A 24,956-nucleotide genomic window follows, 5' to 3' on the forward strand; every position below is an offset into this window, starting at 1 on the left:
AATGTACAGCACAACAAACAACACTGATATTTCTCTATCGATATCATGACGCTGGTATCGATACTCTTTGGGATCGATCCGCCCACCCCCTAACGGAGAGAGCAGTAGCCACACAACGTCTCGTGATCGTGGGTATCAGAACCTCGAGCGGGCCACGAAAGCGTCTCACGTAGCGTCCACACCGTTGCTGGCGATCCGGGAGGAGGACGTGGGTGAACAGCAATGTCTTCCCCGGGTTAGCTCTCGCTCATCGGCTTGGCCTGCTCTCGCTATCGAGATAATGCCAGGATGGCGGAGCCTGGAGGCGGGCTGCACGGACTGACGGATGCTGCGAGCCAGCTCGGCGAGCATCAGCACCACAGCGCGATGACTTCCGCGGGGGGCGCGCGGCCGGAGGATCTGTCTTTGGAGGAGATCCTCGGGCTTTACAGCCAGCCCATCAACGAGGAGCAGGCTTGGGCCGTGTGTTACCAGTGTTGCGCGACGCTGTTGAAGGAGCACCGGAGGAGGAGATGCTCCAACGCTGCCCAGGCGACCCCATATCCGATGAGGATATCAGGACCGAGCGATGTTCGGATTGCAAAGGACGGATCTGTAAAGCTACATCACCAGAGCTGTGAAGGTAAACATTGTATAGCATTTTAAACGCGATCATAGCGAGGTGATGTCATATCTTTTTGTGCATAGACACATCAAATGCAGTGAATATGAAGGCCAAATCTAACAGTACTGTCATATACAATCAAGAGTGATTTTAAGTGTTATAACAATAAACAAGTCGGCCTCCACATGATCAGTGACAAACAAAGGAACCCCCTGGTGTTGTTTTTAACGACCCCCTTAAAGGGTTCTCTGGATTTGCACATTTTCCTCTTCACTAAAGGCACATGTTTTGCATCATGTGACTTCCATGTAAAAAAAAAACCCTGAGCCTATTTTGCAGCTTAATATCACACCACAATGCTCATTGGGCATTAACTGGGGAAAGCATGTGATTAATGTGTCTGGCTACTGATCAGGGCAAGGTGGAGGTTCACGCCTGCATGGATAGATGGATATAGAAGATGTGTGTGTGTGTGTGTGTGTGTAAAAATGCCATGGTAGATACTCCCACATACATCTCACTGGGTGTAATACAGCTTACTAGCAATTGCAATGGAAGATGATCAGAATAATTAATGAGCCGTTTTAGGACCAGAGCTTTAATGGGCGACTTCTATGATTGCTATGTATACTATATATACATTTATATGATTTTAACTTTAACATACTGTAACATGATAAACCAAAGACAACTACTCTTAAAGTGTGTTGAGTTAAATCAATGCAATTGATTATTCAATAAACTAGTAGTATTGTATAAGAATCAAATAATAGCTAAAGTCTGCAAAAATTCATGTTCTGTCTACATTGAATTCATCAGGGCATGTAATGGATGAATAATAATGAATAATCAATTGCATTGATATTACTCTACACACTCTGCAAGTAAGAGTAGTTATCTTTGGTATATTATGTCACAGTATGTTAAAGTTAACATCATATAAATGTACAGTAAAGTCTCGTTATATCGATATTGTCGGGAGTCGGAAAAAATATCGATATAACCGGACTGTTGATATATCAGATCCTGCGCCGAACTGCATTAAAAGTGGGCAATAATGCACTTGCCCGCCCCACATAGCTGGCCAAACACATGCCTGCAACAGAAGAACCGTTCGTGGTTTCTCTCGTGTGTATAGATTCTATACACACACGAGAGAAACCACGAACGCCAGCATGTACATATGAAAAACAGTGATTATTGCAAGCGATAGAAAGATATCTGAATACAACACAATTAAATACATGTATTTGTACGCTTGTGTCTTCGTTGGAATAGTTGTGTATGCTATGTCAGTTGGTTCTTCTGTTGCAGGCATGTGTTTGGCCAGCTATGTGGGGCGGGTTGAGCATGACCTGTGAACCAGGAAGTGCGGGAATCGGTGTGTGTGCTGCGCTCTGGTGGTGGAAGTGTGAAAAATAAAGTTGACTGGAAGCAGCCGTTCGCCGTGTTCTTTTTTGGTATTGAAATCCTTAAGCAAAGATTGATTTAAGCTGCTTTTGTATCGATATAAGCAGACCAAATTGGCTGGCGGGAGATGAAAAGGGCATCGTAGTAACCGGATTATCATAATAACCGGGTATCGTACTAACGGAACTAATTATATCATAAAAGACTAGAAATTTGCCGGGAAATGAAAATAGTATCGTAATAAGCATTAATTCGTTATAACCGATATCGATATAACGAGACTTTACCGTATATGTACATATATACAGTATACATAGCAATCATAGCAGGGCAGAACATGCATTTTGCAGACTTTAGCTATTATTTGATTCTTAAACAATGCTACTAGTTTATCGTCTGAAGTAAGATGGCATAGAAAGACTCCAACAATGGTAACTTGGGCCCGCTTCACACCTAAAATCTGGCAAGTTTGACTAGTGTGAGAGGTCAGATGCATGCTGAAGTTGCAAGAAGTGGGACGTGATGCTTGTGGATAAATGGCATAGCGATGGGCCTCATCATATTGACAACGGAATTAGCGTATTTGGTAATCACCCTCAAATACTAAGTCTATGTCGCATGGGCCACAAATGAACCTTTATTATTTTTTGGGATCTGATTACTTGAATATAACATTCATTTTTTAAACATTACATGTAATATTCTCTGTCTTAAAAGCAATATGTAGATCACATTTTGGCTGAACATTGCTGCACTTGGCTGCAAACACTACACTGTAGTTTGAGAGGACGCAGTTGACGTGGAGCCACGAGCGGGAACAAATACTGAGCAGAAATAGAAAAAGGAAAGGGTATTTTCAATGGCAAGTTGAGCTTCAAAACAATGACAGATGGCTCTTTTAGCAAGACCAAAGGTCTTTGTATCGGCTGTCGTTGCGAGTTGAGTTGTCATGGCGTAGGTAGACTCTCAAATGCCAGAGAGAAGGTACTGGAGCACTGCAGGTATTTTTTTTATTGTCATTCAGACAACCTTTGCACGTATTATACAGTAGTGACAGCATCTGTAGGTATGGATTTCATTTAAAAACTGCATTTTGTGTTCAGGTGTGATGTCATTGACTAATATTTAAATTAGTTTGATGATTCCAAACATTTAAGTGTGAAACTAAAAAAAAAAAAAAAAAAAGAATCAGGTAGGGGAAAGACACTTTTTCATTCCACTGTAATGTAGACAGAGTCTAGATATTTCTATGGTATTGCAGAAATAGACTTATAGACTCAGTCGATGTTTTTCTGCGCTATAATGGTATATAGGGCGTATCTTTGAATGTAAACATGCTTTTGAATGGATTTGAACCTGCTGCTTAAAGCGTGACAACCCTTCTGTCTTGTTTCCCTGCAGGTAAATACAACCTGTGCACCCAAACTGAGGTGAGTAACACAGCTGGGTTTTAATTATTGCATATTAGCATCACAGAATGACCTCAAATTATATAAAATATATATTAGACATTTCAATTTTGCTGCTTGGTGGTTTTATTTTTACTTAAAAATTTTAAAAGATAACATTAAATCTGTGTCATGTTGTTTAATCCTGCTGGAGTGGAACGTATTTATGTTGACGTCTCTCAGATTGACAGTCGACATAAGCGGTTGTTGACATTACCAAACTCAAAACGGAAACAAGCCATTCCTTCCACAATTACCATTGACGGACAGGGTTTTTGAACCTATGGTAGTTTGTGGGCATCGTTTTCCTCCATTTGAGCATATTTTAATTTTGGTTCTTCCGTTTTCATACTATAATATGTTATATTTCAACTAGACAGCACTTTGCACTTTTATTTGGTTGGCATAGACTGTTGTCAAGTGTGACTGATACCTTTTGTCTTCATACGTTTAATAAAGGAAATAAACATTTAACGTATAATACATCCAAGGTAGCCTTAACTCTAATTTTAATAAATATCACATAATATGCACACTGCCTCAAAGAATGTGAACAGTAGATGAGGTGGTGAATATCACATGATATGTTTATGTCTTAGAGGCAATTCCACGAATGTTACTGGAAATCGCCAGCCTGTACGTACATCATGTGTTCACTTATGTGAATAAGAGAGCAGATAGAGAATAATGGAGTGAGACCTCTTCTCGGTCATATAGCCGATTTCTCTGTGTAGGGAAGGCGGGGCTGCTAGCATACACACACAGTGCAGCAAGGGAGCTGTAGAAATTAGGAGGAAAATGCCGCAGAATGATAATAATAATGAGCAAGGTGAGCCAATCAACATGAATGAGCCAGCATGCCGAGTTTGCGCAAAAGTGGTTGGAACAAAAAGGCAAGACTACCACCTCAAACATGTCCACCATTTAGGGAAAACTACACATTGCAAATGGTGTGCGTTTCCAGAAAGTGCAGCCTGCCTGATCCGAGAACAGTTCATTCATTCATTTTCTACCGCTTATCCTCACGTGCTGGAGCCTATTCCAACTGTCTTTGGGCGTGAGGCGGGGTACACCCTGGACTGGTCGCCAGCCAATCACAGGGCACATATAGACAAACAACCATTCACACTCACATTCATACCTATGGACAATTTGGAGTCGCTAATTAACCTAGCATGTTTTTGGAATGTGGGAGGAAACCGGAGTACCCGGAGAATCATTTACCAGAAGTAGCTGGTCATATGATAGTTAGTGGTCAAAGTAGTGCCGTCAGGTTTAAATGTCATAGAAAAGAATCTCAGAGAACTAGTTTTGCCCGAGGGAAACATTCCTCCCTTATTCTGTCTTATGATGAAGAATGTGAGTAAAATATTTGTAAACAACTTCACAAATGTGTCTTGTCATTGCACCCAGGTTACTATTGAGCTTTGAGATATTTTATTACTATATAATGGCACTGAAATAGTACAGTTTTAGAATGTGTATTATGTTTTTTAATGTTTATTATTTATATGGCTGGTCAAGCATATAACATTTTTGGAGTTATTTTTATGTACTTTTTCATGATTCTTATAATACCGTCTCCTCTCAGTCTAACTCTACGGACAATTCTATGGCTAAGTTTTGGATTTGAAATTTGAGATGAGGCTGTAAGGTCCTTTGTAGGACAGAAGCAGTTAGGCAACATTTAGCAACTTTTTGCCCCTTGACACAAATGTTACAATTGTGATAATGCTAAGTTCAACACCTACGACTCTCCTTTGGCGAGCATAGTTGTTTTTTGTCATTCATTCATTCATTTTCTGCTGCTTATCCTCACGTGCTGGAGCCTATCCCAGCTGTCTTCGAACGAGAGGCGGGGTACACCCTGGACTGGTCGCCAGCCAATCACAGGGCACATATAGACAAACAACCATTCACACTCACATTCATACCTATGGACAATTTGGAGTCGCCAATTAACCTAGCATGTTTTTGGAATGTGGGAGGAAACCGGAGTACCCGAAGAAAACCCACGCATGCACTGAGAGAACATGCAAACTCCACACAGAGATCACCGAGGGTGGAATCGAAGCCGGGTGTCCAAGCTGTGTGGCCTGCGTGCTAATCACTCAATCACCGTGCAGCACCTCTTTGCCAGTTTCGCCTTTTTCATCTCCTCATCAGCCCATCATTATGCTTGGTTGCTTGGAAGCCTGGGAACCACTCGGGGAGGCTGATATGCATGATTGGTCAGCCTTCATCTACAGATGCTTAAGAATCACGAGGAACGTTGTCGTTAGTAAAGTATGGCTTATTCTCTTTTAAACTGAAATGTAAAATAGAGTTTCGGATTATATTTTTATGTGTTGAAGGGCTAAGTGTGGGTATAAAAACTAGATTATTTTGGATGATGAACAACAGAAAGATTATTAATGTGATTTTTTTAAAACAAAAGCATGTATGTTTGGTGGGGGAGGGGGGGGGGGTTCTGACTGAAACTCAGCCATAGAACCAAAGCTCTAATGCACTGATGGAGATGAAAAGAAAAACTAATGTTAGAACTTTACACATCTCCAAATTTTGCCCGCCTCACTTTAAATTTTCACTTCCCTTCTTCCTCCATTCGGCCATGCTGCCACTTTAGATCAGTTGTTTATGCAGTCTGGCCGTCTCGCTCTCTTTTCTCAGTGCTCAGGCAAGCAGATTAATCCCCTGTGTGATTTCTCATTCTTGTCTTTTGTCCGAGCGTTGGCATCGCTGGTTTTATCAGCCATGACACTCCAATCCCAAGTTTATATGCTACAAAACAGGCTAAACAGAGGCACAACCACATGGATCCATAGGTGGATTCAACAAGGTTGAGGAGATAAAGCTTTGCAAAATGCGAAGTTTCAATATGAACATGAACATAAAATGCAATTAGATAGAGATAAGAATAATAAAATTAAGCATGAGTATTTTTTCAGTGCATATCTACCCACCATGGCAAGAATGTGTGCACCACAAAAATAGAATTTTTAGAACCAGGGTTCAACTCCACCCTCGGGCATCTCTGTGTGGAGTTTGCATGTTCTCCCTGTGCATGCGTGGGTTTTCTCCGGGTACTCCGGTTTCCTCCCACATTCCAAAAACATGCTAGGTTAACCGGCGACTCCAAATTGTCCATAGGTATGAATGTGAGTGTGAATGGTTGTTTGTCTATATGTGCCCTGTGATTGGCTGGCGACCAGTCCAGGGTGTACACCGCCTCTCGCCCGAAGACAGCTGGGATAGGCTCCAGCACCCCCCGCGACCCTCGTGAGGAAAAAGCGGTAGAAAATGAATGAATGAACCATGACGCTCATGGTCATGGTTTGTTTATTTTGGACATGCTCAACAAGTTACATTAAGTAATATCACAGTTACACCAGGCCATGTGCAAGTACAAATATGCAAGTATGTGTGCATTCTTGGAATATCACAAGGCAGGGTTAGAATCCGGATCAGCGGCCTTGTGGAGTTTCATGCATAGCATGAAATGGTAATGGTAATGGTTTTTATTTCATTTGAACATGCATCAGATTACAATTGAATGCATCACATAATCAGTTCACAGTTCCACATGTCCAAAAGGAGTAGGAAGAAGCAAAGCTTATTAAATCCTACCCCTCCATCTGGTACTTTTACAATCAGTAACTTACATTTGTTCACTTCCTGCTTTCCTAATATAATTTAAATTTTTTTTAAACTTTATTTTATTTTTTAATTTTTATAATTAGTAAAAAAAAACAAAATTTTTATTACTCAAATAAGCTTAGTTTTGAATGACAATATTACACTCCATCCAAATAATACTTGTGAATAATATTTTCACAGCATATCTTAGCATTGTTTGGTGGCTTGCCAAGTTCAATGGTCTACTGCGAATTTGATGGTGATTGGATAATTTCCTGTTTTGAGTTTTCAGTGTTTTGTGTTTGTGCTCCTGCAGGTGATCGAATCTCTGGGTATCATGATCTACAAGGCTCTGGACTATGGGCTGAAGGATAATGAGGAAAGGGAACTCAGTCCTCCTCTGGAGCAGCTCATCGACATGATGACCAACATAGCAGAGAGCGATGTCTGCCCCGATGAAGGCTATGAAGCAACTGAAGAAGAAGACGACGCGGATGACGACCCTGACAACATTTCTAATCTTCATGGCTACAAGGGGATTCTTAAGGTATGCAAAACAAGATGTGGGAGCAGCTTGGTTGTTGTATTCATTCCATCATTTTTTGTCTTCATTCTTCTTCATTTTTCATCCGATCACACCATTCAAATATCAAATCCTTTAGCTCATTCAGGAATGCCTATTTTCCCCAAGCGCTAAATGCCTTTGATCTAATTAGACCAAAGGCATTCAACACTTACTTCCACTTTTCTCAACAGATTCCAACCGCTTCACAATTAACCTGGACATTTTTCTGCTCATTTCTATTTTTTATTTTTTATCTTTATTCAAAGAAAGAAGTTTGTGGAATACTGCTTCATTTGAATTTTCTGCCTTCTAGTTTTGTACAGACCATCTGCCCAGTCAGTCGGATGCTCCCAGTCACTACCAGGCAGTATGTCGTGCTCTGTACACCGAAACCAGGGAATTACGGACTTTCCTGGAGAAGATCAAGAGTGCCAAAGAGGTGAGGAAGTCCTGCCCCCTCTCCTAAATCTGTACAGGATGATGACTGACCCTTTAGTCTTGCTACTCTAGTAGTCTAGCTACTCACACAATTGAATGAATAGTAATCCCTTGTTAATTGGTTCCAGACCCAACCATCACAAGTGAATTTCCACCAAGTGGGATTTTTTATTTAAAAATTAAATATTTTCATTACACTAACATTACTGATGCCGAGTGAGCAGTGTAGAATACTGCATCTTATTCACAGCGTCTTTGAATGCATCTTCTGAATTCCTTATATGAGAAGGACAAAGTAAAAATCCAAAAACTTACCACTTCCACACAGAATAGGAGGAGAATTTGTTTTCATTCCATCGTTCACGACATGCCATGGCTGACTACAAGCAATGTTTTGTGTCATTACTGTTGCCTAGTGACCAGAATAGTACATATAACTTGTCTTTCAATATTTTTAGACCAATAATGGGTCATAGTCAACAACAAAACAGGGATCATTAATTCATTAATTAATTATGTTTTTGCGATAAAAACATACAATATAATGATTGTTATTGTCGCAGATGGTCTTCACATACTGGGACTTGAACCGGCAACCATACATCCGCAACATATGAGACCTAAGTCAAACAACACTAGCCCAAAGCACCCAAAATTTGCATAAATATCTTGATAAATGAGAGGCCAATTAACAATTATTTTCTATGTTTTCAAATGCAAATTTGAAAAAATACAAAAATGACTATACCTTGATTGCACTCCATCATAAAATCGTGGTTGAACGCTGTTCATTTAATCAGTGCATTTGACTTTCTGCCAAGCACCCTATGAGGCTGTTGGATTAAACTCACAACATAATGTTTTTCCACTGTTCATTCATCTATTAACATCTAGTGAAGGACTCACATTAGGGTTTGCCTCGAGGGCTCGGCAGTAGTTTAGAAAATGTCCTGTTGGGAGATGTGTGTGTATTTGTGTGTCGCCACCCCAGGGTTCCTTCCTGTTATGCACTACTGCTACTGCCCTTTTAGTGTGCATAATGCACCAGAATGAATAGAGGGAATCCGGTGGGTTACATAACTGATAAAAAGAAGGGAGGACAGAGAGGATACTTATTGAAGAAAGCAGGATAAATGAATGACATTTACGGTTGGGCTAAGCCAAGGGTGTCCAAAGTGTGCCCTCGGGTTCATTTGTGCCTGCAGCTTGTTTTTTTAAATATTTAGATATTAAATATTAATTCATTAATTTTCTGCTGCTTATCCTCACGAGGGTGCTGGAGTCTATCCCAGCTGTCTTCGGGCAAGAGGCTGGGTACACCCTGGACTGGTCGCCAGCCAATCACAGGGAACATATAGACAAACAACCATTCACACTCACATTCATACCTATGGACAATTTGGAGTCGCTAATTAACCTAGCATGTTTTTGGAAAGTGGGAGGAAACGCGGAGTACCCGGAGATGGCCGAGGGTGGAATCGAACTTGGGTCTCCTAGCTGTGAGGCCTGCGCGCTAACCACTCGATCACCGTGCAACCCGATATGAAACATTACATCATACAATTAAATATTTAAGTATTATTATGAATTTTTGTTGTCGTGAACAAAGTTCAGTTTCTCCAACATTCATCCAATTATATCCAATATTCAGTTCTTTATTAAAAAGTTGATGAATTGGATAATCGAGTAATCATTGATGATACAATGATACACTGTATTTACTGAGTGTGGAAAAAGTAAGTAATTGGCATATCCTGTACAGTATTCAGTCGTCTTTGAGTTTCTAAATCTACTGCTACTAATATACTACTATATGTATTTGTATTGAACTTTTCAAAGCAATTTGGTTTCACCGTTTATTTACACTAAGGAAAAATGTATACCGGTATCTTGCCACATACAGTATCTAAAAATAAGTGTCACCATGATCACGTCCTGATGCAACCCCTTACTGCCGTTTCTGTGATTCCGCATGAATACTTGCATGAAAGTATGTGCATCTGAATGGGAGCAGGGTATGGAGTATTTATGAGGTAATACAAGCATACATCTGTGCCTTTGTGTATAAATGAGATCAGCTGTGAGCGTCACCCAGCCCCCCAACCCTGCACAGCTGAGCTGCATGGCTGCAATGTGCCAACCCACCGGGGGGGGCGGGGGGTCCATCCTTATCATTCGACCACTACCAGCACTTATTTCCAGACCCTGTCTTTGTCTCCTTGAATAGACATTCACGGAAAACAAACTAGTCAACGTTGCTCTCCCGAACAAAAAACTATTTGCATGTTACACTAGGTTTACAATTGGTTTTCAGTCTGAAGTGTGAAGGGAAATTTTTGTTAGTGACGTGTGTCTTTAATCGACGATTGACCTGGTGACCAACATAGAATACTAATAATTCACAATTTAAATGCGTCGTTTTAATGCCTTGTATTTTTAGTTCATTTAGTAATTTAATGCTTGGAAATGTTCAATTCAGACAAAAAAAAAAAACTAGTACAAGTTTGCCGTTTTTTGTCGATGCATGGAGCGTGTTTAACCCACGGAACTTAAATTAATTTCGAACCGCGTTGTGGTGAGGGATGACTATGTACTTCGACATTAACGGGTTCTATTGTAAGAATTTGAGCATTTGTAACCGACGCTCTTATTCAAGTGTAGCATTTGAATGAATATTTTAGATAGTTGACTGGTGTGCAGAATGTCCCTCATTCAGAGACATTCGCCATGACCCCGACCAAGGTACTATGTAATCTAGGAAATGGGTGCGTGCTGCTTTTTGCATCACGTACAGAATGTGATGTTTGTGTTCTGTACTGGTAATTCCAAACGAGAACGAATGGAGCTGTTCCAATAAATAACACACTCGTCGCTGGCTAGATGAACAGTGTTTTCCTTAAATGGCCTGCTTTAATCCCATAAGCCCTTCAACATTGCCACGTAACAATGGATCACTGTACGCTGTACTGTAGTCCTGCAGTTATGATGCAGCAAAATGCATGTGATTGTGTGAGCGATGTTACGTAACAAATACACAGCAGAGCTTACATGGCAGCCCAGGCAGCTGTTCCTGGGTAGGATGAGAGTGCTTCTCGAGTCCGTCCTCCTTTGAGTACACTATTCCAGTCATGTGATTTACTTTGATTTGGTATGACGAGCACAGCATTAAGCAGAGAGAATATGTTTGCATCTTTGGGTTTCGACCAACATGGATGCTTTGGTTGGGTTCAGTTGGAATACCAAAAGAGTGACAAAATGCAACATCCTACTTTCCTTGGGATGCCTGTTGTAATGGTACTCTCTACAGAAGTTGCAATTGACCATAAAATACAGGAGAACACAACACAAAAGGGCCCTTGTGATGGAAAAAGTAATTTGAAGGAGAACTATTTCAAATGTTACACTTTTTTCCTCTATTAGTTGGGCTTTTCTTTTCTCCAACAGAACCTTCGTAAGATGGAAGAAGAGACAACAGTCGATTCCAGCAGAGACCTGGATGAGTTACAAAATGCCGACTGGGTAATGAACACAAAATATCATTAATATTTGCCGGATCAATAACGGCCACTTGGTTTCATTACATTTGATATTCATATAAGCTAGTTTGTTTGATGCAAATTAAGGCAAAATAAGGTTCACACAGTCTCAGTGAAAGAATTGCATAAACATACTATTATCACAATCAAATTAATATTTCCTGCCCTCCCTCTTGATGTCCTTTACTTCTCCCCACCTCAGGCTCGATTCTGGGTTCAGGTGATGAGGGACCTGCGAGAAGGAGTCAAGCTTAAAAAGGTGCAGGAGCGCCAGTACAACCCTCTGCCCATTGAATACCAACTTACTCCTTATGAAATGCTTATGGATGATATCAGGTCCAAACGCTACAAACTGCGCAAAGTCATGGTTAGTATGCCATCTTGACAAAACATAGACATGATGATGTACCTGTTTGCTTTAAAGGGGTAACCTATTATGCTCACTTTTCGTTCATTTGCAATGAGTTGTGGACTTCTATACAGTAGCATTGTTGATCTTCCAGAATCTGCACCTATTCCAGCGGTATTTACTTGGATTTCCAAAACATTCATTGATTGATTCATTTTCTACCGCTTATCCTGGGGGATGCTGGAGCCTATCCCAGCTGTCTTCTGGCGAGAGGCGGCGTACACCCTGGACTGGTCACCAGCCAATCACAGGGCACATATAGACAAACAACCATTCACACTCACATTCAAACCTATGGACAATTTGGAGTCGCCAATTTTTGGAATGTGGGAGGAAACTGGAGTACCCGGAGAAAACCCACGCATGCAAACTCCACACAGAGATGGCCGAGGGTGGAATTGAACTCGGGTCTCCTAGCTGTGAGGCCTGCACCATAACCACTTGCCCGCCATGCAGCCGATTTCCAAAACATTCATTCATTTTCTACCGCTTTTTCCTCACGAGGGTCGCGGGGGGTGCTGGAGCCTATCCCAGCTGTCTTCGGGCGAGAGGCGGGGTACACCCTGGACTGATCGCCAGCCAATCACAGGGCACATATAGACAAACAACCATTCACACTCACATTCATACCTATGGACAATTTGGAGTCGCCAATTTTTGGAATGTGGGAGGAAACCGGAGTATCAGGAGAAAACCCACGCATGCAAACTCCACACAGAGATGGCCGAGGGTGGAATTGAACTCCGGTTTCCTAGCTGTGAGGCCTGCACCTAATCACTCGTCCGCCATGCCAAAACAGTCTGTTTTAAATTATTCCACCCACGGCCCGCCTCCAGTCACCCCCACTCCTCTGTGATTGGTCATAATGTTAGAAAAAAAGTCTCGGAAACAGAGCGTTAAGAGCCATCCCAACCTTCTTTCAGATGTGCAAACCTTACCTGAAACGTTGGAATCGTTTAACATGAGAATACAACATTTACAGGTCAGAAAAGTGGAAAAAAGCATAATAGGTCCCCTTTAAAATACTCTTGAAATGATCGATGATGTCACTCAATACACTATGAACCAAATATGATAAAAGTGTGGATTTTTTTTTTCAAATGTGTGCCTGTTTCAGGTGAATGGAGACATACCACCCAGGATTAAAAAGAGCGCTCATGAAGTCATACTGGAGTTCATTAGGTCCAGACCCCCCCTCAACCCTGTGAGTGGAACTAAATTCTTACAATCTTCAAATCACATTGCAACCCTGTGCAACTTGTGACATCCTTGTGTCGATAAAAACAGACCTTTGTATCGTCTTTGTATGAGCTCATCGGCTAGACGGCTGTTCCCACAAGGCAGCCATGGATCATTAGTCATTAGTGAAGACATGGAACTGTAAATTCACTGTTATTTTTTTTTTGTTGCACAAACTTTCATTTGGATCACATTCAAAGTTTGTGTTTGTAACGTTAGAAGGTACTTGTTATTTCAATCTGGGTTAAAAAAAATAGTATCTTTTTTCAATTTTCATGACATGATAACTGTCTTTAAAGAATCTACGTTTTATTATTTATTAACAGTTTGTTAATTATCTTATTATTTGGAAGATAACACTTGCTTTTTGTCATAGCATATATTTTTATATAGAACATCATTAATTATGACAATGTTGCGAAGGTGTCTGCGCGTAAACTGAAGCCACCAACACAGCCTCCTCCCACGCTTCATGAAAGGATACTGGAGGAAATTAAAGCCGAGAGGAAACTTCGACCCGTATCTCCAGATCAAATCCGCAGGGGGCGACTGGGTAAGATCTTCAACACTTTTTTGGGTCTTCCTCTTAATACATAATTATATCAGACCAGACAAGTTTAAAAGCCGGAGATAGAATTGGTTATGATAGATACTATGCCATCATCTTTATACCAGATACAACCCATGAAACTTTATTGACAATAAATCTGACATTTTCACCTACCGACCGTCTACAACTCCAAAATGGCGCTCTGCACTTGTTGAGAATGTGGCCTAAAATGTCTTTTATGTTGCAGCTATTGCACCTTGCACCTTTTATTGGTTTACTTACTCCTGTACAGGGTGTCCCTCAGGTCTGGACAGATAATATAGACATGAAATATACATTAATTATTACAGGTTAACTCCCTGGAAAGATGTTCAGGACACATCTAACCGGTAGAAGACCCAGGACACGGAGAAACTGTGGGCTCTAATTTCATGGCGCAACGCAAGGTGGTAATTTGGTCCGGCGCACCACTGTGTGCAGCCAATTTGGTCATTTGGTAGACTGGGCTGCGGCGAGATAGGCGTAGCGGCGCACCAGGGGAGGTGTCCACATTTTCAGTTTTGGCGTAGGGACAATTTTGTGACAAAACAGGACGGCAAAAGTGCACTGAAAGCTCGCCAGCTCCGACCTGGTCTATTCTTGGCGCAGGCGAAGCGCTCCCTGCGCAGTGGGAAATTAGTGCACAGAGGTCACCATAACCTCATAGGCAGGTTTTTCAGAGATATATACTATGTGTGTGTATCTATGGTGTACCCCGCCGCCCCCCTATGAAGATAAACGGTATAGAAAAAGAATTGGGGGCTTTAGGGACACCCTGTATAAAGTATAGTTGGCAATATAGTGAGAGTTCAACTGTAATTTTTGCAATACATAATTTAAATAGGCTGCATGGTGATCGAGTGGTTAGCACAGGCCTCACAGCTAGGAAACCCAAGTTCAATTCCACCCTCGGAGTTTGCATGTTCTCCCCGTGCATGCGTGGGTTTCCTCCCACATTCCAAAAACATGCTAGGTTAATTGGCGACTCCAAATTGTCCATAGGTATGAATGTGAGTGTGAATGGTTGTTTGTCTATATGTGCCCTGTGATTGGCTGGCGACCAGTCCGGGGTGTATCCCGCCTCTCGCCTGAAGAGAGCTGGGATAGGCTCCAGCACCCCCGCGACCCTCATCAGGATAAGCGGTAGAAAATGAATGAATGATGTACAATATACTGTACTTTATATACTATATACAGTGTTCACAATGCTAACAACTCTTTGTAGTTGTTATAACAGTATCTCTCACTATTGCATTTCAAACTAAAAAAAGCATGCTAACTTCTACAAAGTCTTGCTATTTGCAATGTAAGCATATTGTTCATAATAATATTTTTCCCCTAATAAGCTCCTAATCCAAATGACCGTCCCATGCCCTGCATTTCTCTTTGCAGCAATTCGACCACTTAGCATGTCTTTCAGTTTTGATACGTCAGGTAACGTTCCTCCTCCTGCTGCTGCTGCTGCTTATTTGGCTTTTATTTATTTCATGATTGCTTCTTCTCTTTTCACTTGCTATGGCCGCTCATCTGCTCAAACACACACACACACACACACACACACACACACAGGCGACCATCTGCACACTGCATTCATATCTAATGTCATGCTTTAGTGGTTGTGCTGATGTGAAATGCGATGTGAGAGATTGTTCAGTTGGAGGGAATAGATAAGATTGACAAATTACAGAAATATTTCATAATTGGAAAGTCAATTATTTTCTGAAAAGACATTTTTTCCACACACAGTGCAATAAAAAGGTGAGTCACATCCTTTTTAAAGGCCTTTTTAAGGAAAAATGTTACAAATTACACAATGACAGTGATTACTACTAACTTTAGGGCTTCTGCTGTTTCCAGCAGTCGTCATTGTACAGTACTTTTTACAAAATGATTTTTAGCATTATTACTGGTGACCTTGCAGAATGGAATCAGGGTGCTGACAGAGCAGCGCATTACTTGCTGATGCATACCCATCCCACCAAAAACATTTATTTCAAATCGCCGATGACACAAATGTGATCGAGATGTTCCCTCCTACTGAAGCGAGTGTCTCTCATCCCAACATAAGCTTTATTATCACGCTCCGTCATTCATGACGTCAGATTATCCTACTGTATGTGTCTGCTACTCCACGTGTACTCCTGGACCCATTTTGTTGTTTAATGGTGTGTTTTGTACTTTACTTCACCAGGCAACAATAAGTCTATGGTAATTTTTTTTTCTCACTGGTGTACAGTATACGCATTGCACCTTTAATGCAGTACTTGGTCTAAATTCAGGGAGAAACAGATCAACAATGAAAGAAATTAACTCTTGTTTGAAGTGTTTGAAATCCATGATTGCCTTCATTGCTTCAAGATTTTGCTTTGAATGTTAGATTGATCATCCTTTTATGACGCCGACTCATTTCTGACTTACCAGTAATCTAAAGTTCTTAGTCCACTTTGCTGCTGCTTCATGGTTTGATACTGTACATATATGGCTCAGAACCCTGTTTGACACCAGAACAAACCACAACCTTCGTTCGTCCATTTGCTGCACTCTTAAAACCACCACTTGATATTTGTGGATCTTAAAAAGAGTTGTGTTGGCAGGTAAAATGCTTGAAAAGTACATATATATATAGTACAGTGTATATAAGTACAATATAGCAACTATATTAAATTCATGCAATAACAATGGAACATGCTTAAAAAACACATTGGATTGACATGCATCACATTTAAGTTTGCATATTTCAACATGTCTGAAAAGGAATAAAAACCACATCCTACCTGTCATGTGTCAGCGATGCGTTGCGACCCCAGAATGCAGAGCGCACGTCCAAAATGCAGATGAAAAATTGTTTTTTAATGATAATCGTGCTATGCAGCAGAAAAAACAAAGCAACTGGCCACACCAAGCAAATGATAAACAATGAATCGACAAAGGAAGGCGCACACACCTGAACTGAATAGGGAACAGAAAATTAGAGGCAGGTGCGTGAAACGAGTAAGGAGTGCGAGAACAGAAAGGAATAACAAAGGAAGTGGTTTCAAAATAAGGGCATGGAAACAGGAACTAAGGCATAGAAGGAAACAAAATGAGCTGTCACAGGGGCTAAGTCCCACATCGTGTGTTAAACATCTAACAGGTTACCACTTTTTAATAAAATAATTGTAATTTTTAATGACATTATTAATAAATTAATTCTAATTATTATTAATAAAATAAAAATAATTATTATAAATTATTGTTATTATTATTAATAAAATAAAAAATAGAAAATGAAAAACTTAATAGAGTTGGCAGCTTGGTGTTCAGTCATAATAATTAAAAAAAAACAGACTGAATCTCATTAATCAGCAACTATTTGGTATTCTAGTAATCTAGTTCTCTGATTTCAGCCTCTCAAATGTGAAATTTTTTTAATTTTCTTTTTCACCCAAGAAAGCAGAACCATTATCTGCATGAAAACACCCACTATGTGTATTCCCTTATTGCATTGATTTAACAAAATATGAAAGATATTGCAAAAATATGACATAATGTTCACATAGCTTTCCCTAATGAAGGAGATATCCCCTTCTAGGTTTTGGCAAAACTCGCAGTATGCCACAGGACTTGTTTCGTACGGGATTAGGTAAAGTATGAGCGACGTTGCAGCCATGTTGGAAGGTTTATTTCCCAACCCTTACCTTGTCTCTCTGTCTGCCTGGCTGCTCACTAACGTTTACTCTGATCAGATAGTGAAGGAGCGGACCGAATGACGGTACAGTGCACAATGCCGACCTCGATATATCCAGCTTTTGTTTGAATCCAGTATACTGGGTACGACTTGGTATACCAAGAAGATACCCCCATCAAAACGATGAGCTCTCCAGGATAAACCAGAGAGCCGTGACTTTTACACTAACTCCCACCCTACCGAGTTTTTTTGTTTTTTTTTTTAAATAGTTGTTCCACTCCTGTGAACCACCAATTTTGAAAAGTGATGCTGTGTGTTTAACACCCGCTTATCAATCCCCCGCCCTCATACCAACCTAACCCACCCATCCCGAATGGATCTCCTTTTTCCTCTATGATGACTGCATTGTTTGACAATACCCTCATCATAACTTTATTACTTCACTGTAAGTGACAATACAAACATATCAAATTTGGAATGATATAATAACAAATGCAAGAAATCACAAGAGGAAATAATAAGAGATCCAGTCCTGAATGTCTGCTTGTTTGATTGACAGCTGTTTGTGTGGCTGTATGCAGATGAATTTAGTCCCTACATGGGCAGGAGGACCTCCAGCACTCTGTCTTTGAACAACGGACCATCATCTCCCACAGCGGTACCCTGCGGATCTCAGTCCGTACCCCAGAGGAAGAAGCTTCTGAAGGCTCCCAGTCTTGCTGAGCTGGACAGCTCTGATTCCGACGTCAGTGTGGGCGTTCGTGGTTTTTTTTCTTTTCTTTCGTGTGACATCAGCACAGCGAAGTGTGACATATGTGCTTGTTTATTTTATGTATTTATCCAGGATGACTTTACAGGCCGCAAATCTGTAAGTACCTCAAGTGTGGCGACATCTCTAATGGATGACACATCTCCTGAATCAGCACTGGGGAAGAAGAGTGAGTATTGTATTGTATTTTCTTTTATGTTTTATTATGCTCCGTGAGTCATTAACTCAGCAGATTTACATCATGATTTCCTTTTTGTGATTCCCGCAATCAAGCTCCACCAATGTTCCTGCCCATCTCCTCCACACCGCAGCCGGAGAGGCGCCAGACCCCCCAGAGGAGACACTCTATTGAGAAAGAAACCCCAACCAATGTCCGACTCTTTCAGCAGCCCTCTAAACAGAACTCTAAATCTCTGGTGAGTTAACAATGTGTGACCACTTCAGGTACGGCGGAACCTCTTTTGTCAAAGTGCAGCCCGGGGACTATTTTCATGCCAATGCGGTCTAGTGCGACTTTAGAGGAATATGGTACTTTTTGAAGTGTACAACCGTAAAGGAGGGACATTAAAGATGCTACCATCAATCTGATGTAATAAATAGTGTAACACTTCAAACTTAACAAATCCGAGTGCAAGTAAAGTAAGCACATTGGACACGGCTGCTGTAAGGACGTTCCACTTTACATCTTGTTATTACACCTCGGGGTACATCACATTGTCACTGAGTTGGTACCCTCAAGGATTTGTGTCGATGCTAGATTAGGGGTGGGCAAGGTACGGCCCGGGGGCCACATCCGGCCCACCAAGTGTTTAAATACAGTTCTTAAATCTGTCCTTTCCAAAGTATTTCATTGAAACTTAACATACAACCTTTTGATGGTTTAGGTAGCTTTTTTTTTTTTTAATCAATTTGGTTATTTGAAAAAAGAAACACAGATTGCATGACTCTTTTACAGATACAATAATTCCAGATGGACTGTTAGAATTATATGTGTAAAATATCAATTTAGTTAAATCAATGCGTCCCGCGAGTCAAAAAGTTTGCCCACCCTTGTGCTAGATTGTACCTTGCACCAAAACTGACTGAGAGACGTGACAATAGCAGGATATTGTGGCATGCTGTCCCAAAAACAAAGTCAACAAATATTTGTTGTTTGCTAAGGCTCCCCATGGTGAAATCTCTCTATGATTGCATTTTCCTGTATCTGTATTAATGTAGCAGTGCAGCGTAATGGTGTCCCTTAGGTAATTAACATACAACACTGACTTGTGTTTTTGTGTGTTTGCAGGAGGAGTTCTGTTTCCCTGTGGAGTGTCTGTCTCTGACAGTGGAGGAGGTGATGCACATCAGACAGGTTCTGGTTAAGGCAGAGCTGGAGAAATTTCAACAGTATAAAGAAATCTACACGGCAATGAAGAAGGGAAAGGTAAGCTTTTCCTGAATTACCTGATACGAAATATATGATTTTCTCATTACAGTCGTACCTTGCTCCAAGTCTAAGTCGACATATATAGGTTATTTCTATGAAAAATGCGTCTATTTCATCAACCTCCCCATTTTCCCTTAAGTCTCCGTGGAGAGTCACAAATAAAAGTTCAAGGAACGACTAATTGACAACTACTTATGTTAATGTCAGGCATCCATTCCGAGGGCTTCCACTGTATGGCGTTAGGTTAAAACATGATTGTGTGACTTTAATGTTGTTATATTTTCAAATTGTGCAATACTTAAGATTCATTCAATCAAGTGAAACTCAGGTACAATAAGTGCAATACTACATTTTGTTTACTGAAATTCCACATTTTGGTTACTGTAATTCTACATCTTGTTACTGTATAGGTTATTGTTTTTGACAGCAATTCTACATTTTGTTACTGCATAGGTTATTGTTTTTGATGTACATATATTTACACTTATTTTGAACAGCACCTGCCACTTTTATATTTATATTGTTATTCCTTGTTTTATTTTTATCCTTTTCCTTATTCTTATTTTTACTTTTTACAAAATGCACCGTGGAGTTGCACTCAAATTTTGTTGTATGCAATACAATGACAATTAAGGCGATACTGATTCTGATTCTGATATTTTCATTGCAGCTTTGCTTCTGTTGTCGAACCAAACGGTTTTCCTTTTTCACCTGGTCCTACATCTGCCAGTTTTGCAAAAAGTAAAACACCGTCAACATACAGAAAAAATACATATATATATACAAAAAAAAACCCACATTGCATTAATTGCTTCTTTTTGTCTTCACAGGCCTGTGTGTGCACAGTGTTGCAAAAAGGTAAGACATAACAAATTTATTGTTATATGAAAAATCAACCAGAATTGACTTTAAGTGACATTTCCAGATGCCCTGCCTCGGTATCTTTATGATAAAAATTAAAAATAACCTAATACCTATTATATGTTGACAGATGAGACTGCCATCCAAACCGTATTCCAGCCTGCCCATCTACTCCATCGGCTCTACTAATACTCTACCCAGGGAGAGAATAAGTGCCATGGCTTCTGCAGGACAGGGACTCCAAGTGGCTGGAGGTCCACAGACTTCAGCGGCGGCTGAAGCGGCGCCGACTCCGCCTTCCAAAGGAGTTAAAAAGGCTTCTGGTGCTGCAGCAGTGAAGCCTGAGAAATCCTCCAGTGGCCATCGACGGCCAAGCATTCACAAGACCATGTCCAAGTAAGACCTCTGGCCTGCTTCCTTGCCTTCGGTTGGCCACAATAAAAGGCCATTCCAAAATGACAGTGACAGTTTGTGAGTGTGTTTTGTTTGCCTAGTTGTGTTTGGTTGTGATTGGGGACAAGTCTAGGGTGTTTCTCACCCAAACTCCGCTTTGATAGTCTGCCAACGCGAAACACGCAACACTTTAAATTATTAATTATTCAAAATATATTTTTTTTATATATTTTAATTATTAGTACAAATTACTGTTTACGCTGTACATTGTTATGGTTCATATTTGATGTCATCTATTTATTCTCAACATTATTATTTATTATTTATTATTTATTATTTATTATTTATTATTTATTATTTATTATTTATTATTTATTATTTATTATTTATTATTTATTATTTATTATTTATTATTTATTATTTATTATTTATTATTTATTATTTATTATTTATTATTTATTATTTATTATTTATCCATCCATCCATCCATCCATCCATCCATCCATCCATCCATATATCCATCCATCCATCCATCCATCCATCTATCTATCCACCCATCCGTCCATCCATCCATCCATCCATCCATCCATCTATCTATCTATCTATCTATCTATCTATCTATCTATCTATCTATCTATCTATCTATCTATCTATCTATCTATCTATCTATCTATCTATCTATCTATCTATCTATCTATCTATCTATCTATCTATCTATCTATCTATCTATCTATCTATCTATCTATCTATCTATCTATCTATCTATCTATCTATCTATCTATCTATCTATCTATCTATCTATCTATCTATCTATCTATCTATCTATCTATCTATCCATCTATCCGTCCGTCCATCCATCCATCCATCCATCCATCCATCCATCCATCCATCCATCCATCTATCTATCTATCTATCTATCTATCTATCTATCTATCTATCTATCTATCTATCTATCTATCTATCTATCCATCTATCCGTCCGTCCATCCATCCATCCATCCATCCATCCATTCATCCATCCATCCATCCATCCATCCATCTATCTATCTATCTATCTATCTATCTATCTATCTATCTATCTATCTATCTATCTATCTATCTATCTATCTATCTATCTATCTATCTATCTATCTATCTATCTATCTATCTATCTATCTATCTATCTATCTATCTATCTATCTATGTATCTATCTATCCATCTATCCATCCGTCCGTCCGTCCATCCATCCATCCATCCATCCATCCATCCATCCATCCATCTATCTATCTATCTATCTATCTATCTATCTATCTATCTATCTATCTATCTATCTATCTATCTATCTATCTATCTATCTATCTATCTATCTATCTATCTATCTATCTATCTATCTATCTATCTATCTATCTATCTATCTATCTATCTATCTATCTATCTATCCATCCGTCCATCCATCCTTAATGTGAACAAGTTAATGAAGAATAAGACCATTTACATCCACTCAATATTGGAATATCTTTTTCATAATAATTTTCCTATTGTTTCCAGGCTATCCAAGCACGGCTCCTTAAAGTCACATGAAGAGCTGGAGCTTCCACCAGAGCTGACAGAGGACTGGGCCACCATGGAAGTGTGTGTCGACTGCAAGAAGTTCATCTCTGACATTATCGCCTCCAGCAAGCACAGCCTGTCACTGGCCACCAAGAGAGCTCGTTTAAAACGCAAGACGCAATCCTTATACATGTCTTCACCGAAAGGAAGGGAGGAGTACCGACCCACTGAGCGAACAATCAGTGAGATCTAGACTATGTAGATCTATGTCTCTCCAGCTGCTGTATGTACGTACAACAGTCATAAGTAATAAACCTCTAGGATGTATAGAGGCTTTGTTGCCGTGTACATCATGTACAACCTCGTCATTTGACCCTTTTATTTCTGCTCGAGGACTTTAGGGAGGAGAAAGTACAAGAACTACAATGTTTATCTGTACTTTCTTCTCTGGTTGCACAACAAAGTGATCCACCCAAGCTTGCACCGAATCTAATAAGCACAAGACAGAAGAAAGACTGTCAGACTTGTCGCTAAGCGGGGATATACACCAGGCCTGCGCAGTGGTCACGTGGTAAAAAGTGACGGACGGTCACATTGAAACTATATATTTTGTATCAGACGCCATTTGCTTTTGTATTTTCTTTTTACACTACTGGTTTTGGATGAAGTGTCATGTCACCCTTACATTATTTAGAGCAGCTTCAACCATTGTGTAGTGCCATAAAATGACATAAACGGCGTCCATAAAGTCTCCTTACAATGTAAAATATGTATTACAAAAGCAAAAAATATAACAATTTCTAGATTTGCTTTTTTTATTCATTCATTCATTTTCTACCGCTTATCTTCACGAGGGTCGCGGGGGTGCTGGAGCCTATCCCAGCTGTCTTTGGGCGAGAGGCGGGGTACACCCTGGACTGGTCGCCAGCCAATCACAGGGCACATATAGACAAACAACCATTCACACTCACATTCATACCTATGGACAATTTGGAGTCGCTAATTAACCTAGCATGTTTTTGGAATGTGGAGTCCCCGGAGAAAATCCACGCATGCACGGGGAGAACATGCAAACTCCACACAGAGATGGCCATTGGTGGAACTGAACTCCGGTCTCCTAGCTGTGAGGTCTGCGCGCTAAGCACTCGTCCACCGTGCAGCCCTGCATTTTTAATATTCATTCATTCATTTTCTACCGCTTTTTCCTCACGAGGGTCGCGGGGGTGCTGGAGCCTATCCCAGCTGTCTTTAGGCGAGAGGCAGGGTACACCCTGGACTGGTCGCCAGCCAATCACAGGGTACATATAGACAAACAACCATTCACACTCACATTCATACCTATGGACGATTTGGAGTCGCTAATTAACCTAGCATGTTTTTGGAATGTGGGAGGAAACCGGAGTACCCGGAGAAAACCCACGCATGCACGGGGAGAACATGCAAACTGCACACAGAGATGGCAGAGAGTGGAATCGAACTCGGGTCTCCTAGCTGTGAGGTCTGCGTGGTAACCACTTTCCACCATGCAGCCCTGCATTTTTAATATATTTATTAAATTGTAAAGAGACTTTGTGGACACCATTTTGTATTTATATTTCTTCAATTGACCCAAAAATAGGTCTGATAAAGTGATCTGACAAATACATATTCATGAATAATATTGTGTGGTTTGTACGGTAAACAGTAACCACAAGTGTCTCTATATATGAACGTGCATCGGTCGTGCCGTGACCTGTTTCCAATTAAGGTTATGTATTAAAAAATACATAAAAAATGATGCAAATGTTCCCCCAAATGTTTGAGGTGATGCACATACAGACATATGACACACATTACCATCATCACCATTGTTACAAGTCCTGTTTTAAAAAGCTGCTGGTTGGCAATAACACATGTGATGACTGGTTGGTTGTTTTAGGCAGCATCAGTGCAGTAATCTACATTACACTTTAGTACAATACACATTAGTGTATTACGCTTTTTCTTGCACAGATGTTTAGTTAAAGCTAAGCCATGGACAACATACAGTACACTCATCTCAACTAATACTTCATATAATGCCTTCCTTTGCTATCCACTAACTTGTGGCTTTATTTTTTTATGTTCTGCCTTAAAATTGTATTATATTAGTGGTCGCACTAATATGTTGACATGTCATCTAAAGTCAATGTGCAAGTTTTTGCTGAATGATGTATTGGTTCAGTTGGTTCCTGTGTTGCTTTGATTGTGTCTTTAGGTTGGAGGAAGGAAGTCCACAGGAGAAACAGCATCGTGCATGAATGGTTTTGCTTGTATCTTCAGTGTGTATTACCTTCAAAGTCCCAATTCCCTGGCCAAAATAAATGCAATATCGTCCTACACTTTGATATCTTTTTTTTTTTAGTTCTAAATATATTTGGTATACTTTTGCTCCCATGACACATCTGTGTGCCT

At 40.2% G+C, this 24,956-nt stretch overlaps 1 protein-coding gene across 3 annotated transcripts; it reads left to right on the forward strand.

Moving 5' to 3' along the window:
- Positions 1 to 77: 77 nt before the first annotated feature.
- On the forward strand, positions 78 to 24,873 carry spire1b (spire-type actin nucleation factor 1b). 3 transcript variants are annotated; one of them, XM_078790909.1, is made up of 17 exons: positions 78 to 622; positions 3,416 to 3,444; positions 7,415 to 7,645; positions 7,977 to 8,102; positions 11,546 to 11,620; positions 11,840 to 12,004; positions 13,164 to 13,250; positions 13,709 to 13,838; positions 17,446 to 17,496; positions 18,123 to 18,286; positions 18,386 to 18,479; positions 18,584 to 18,726; positions 19,599 to 19,736; positions 20,410 to 20,480; positions 20,570 to 20,597; positions 20,731 to 20,996; positions 22,521 to 24,873. In XM_078790909.1, the coding sequence occupies exons 1-17, from the start codon at positions 289 to 291 to the stop codon at positions 22,774 to 22,776; spliced, it is 2,388 nt and encodes a 795-aa protein (XP_078647035.1). In that variant the 5' UTR covers positions 78 to 288; the 3' UTR covers positions 22,777 to 24,873. The 3 variants fall into 3 exon arrangements, with proteins under 3 accessions (XP_078647035.1, XP_057909113.2, XP_057909114.2); XM_058053130.2 differs by lacking the exon at positions 17,446 to 17,496 and adding an exon at positions 15,267 to 15,308 and having other exon boundaries at positions 79 to 622; XM_058053131.2 differs by lacking the exon at positions 17,446 to 17,496 and having other exon boundaries at positions 79 to 622; positions 22,521 to 24,872.
- The last annotated feature ends 83 nt before the right edge of the window (positions 24,874 to 24,956 follow it).

Source organism: Doryrhamphus excisus, linkage group LG5, assembly GCF_037039965.1.
Source record: "Doryrhamphus excisus strain RoL-2023G ecotype Guam linkage group LG5, RoL_Dexc_Guam_v1.1, whole genome shotgun sequence".
Taxonomy (NCBI): Eukaryota; Metazoa; Chordata; class Actinopteri; order Syngnathiformes; family Syngnathidae; genus Doryrhamphus; species Doryrhamphus excisus.

Bases quoted from the DNA above. Each gene is read 5' to 3' on its own strand.
- spire1b (XM_078790909.1), top strand. From the start codon at position 289: ATGGCGGAGCCTGGAGGCGGGCTGCACGGACTGACGGATGCTGCGAGC. The intron at 13,251-13,708 runs GTGAGTGGAACT...AATGTTGCGAAG, and splicing joins CCAGACCCCCCCTCAACCCT to GTGTCTGCGCGTAAACTGAA. The intron at 20,598-20,730 runs GTAAGACATAAC...ATATGTTGACAG, and splicing joins GTGCACAGTGTTGCAAAAAG to ATGAGACTGCCATCCAAACC.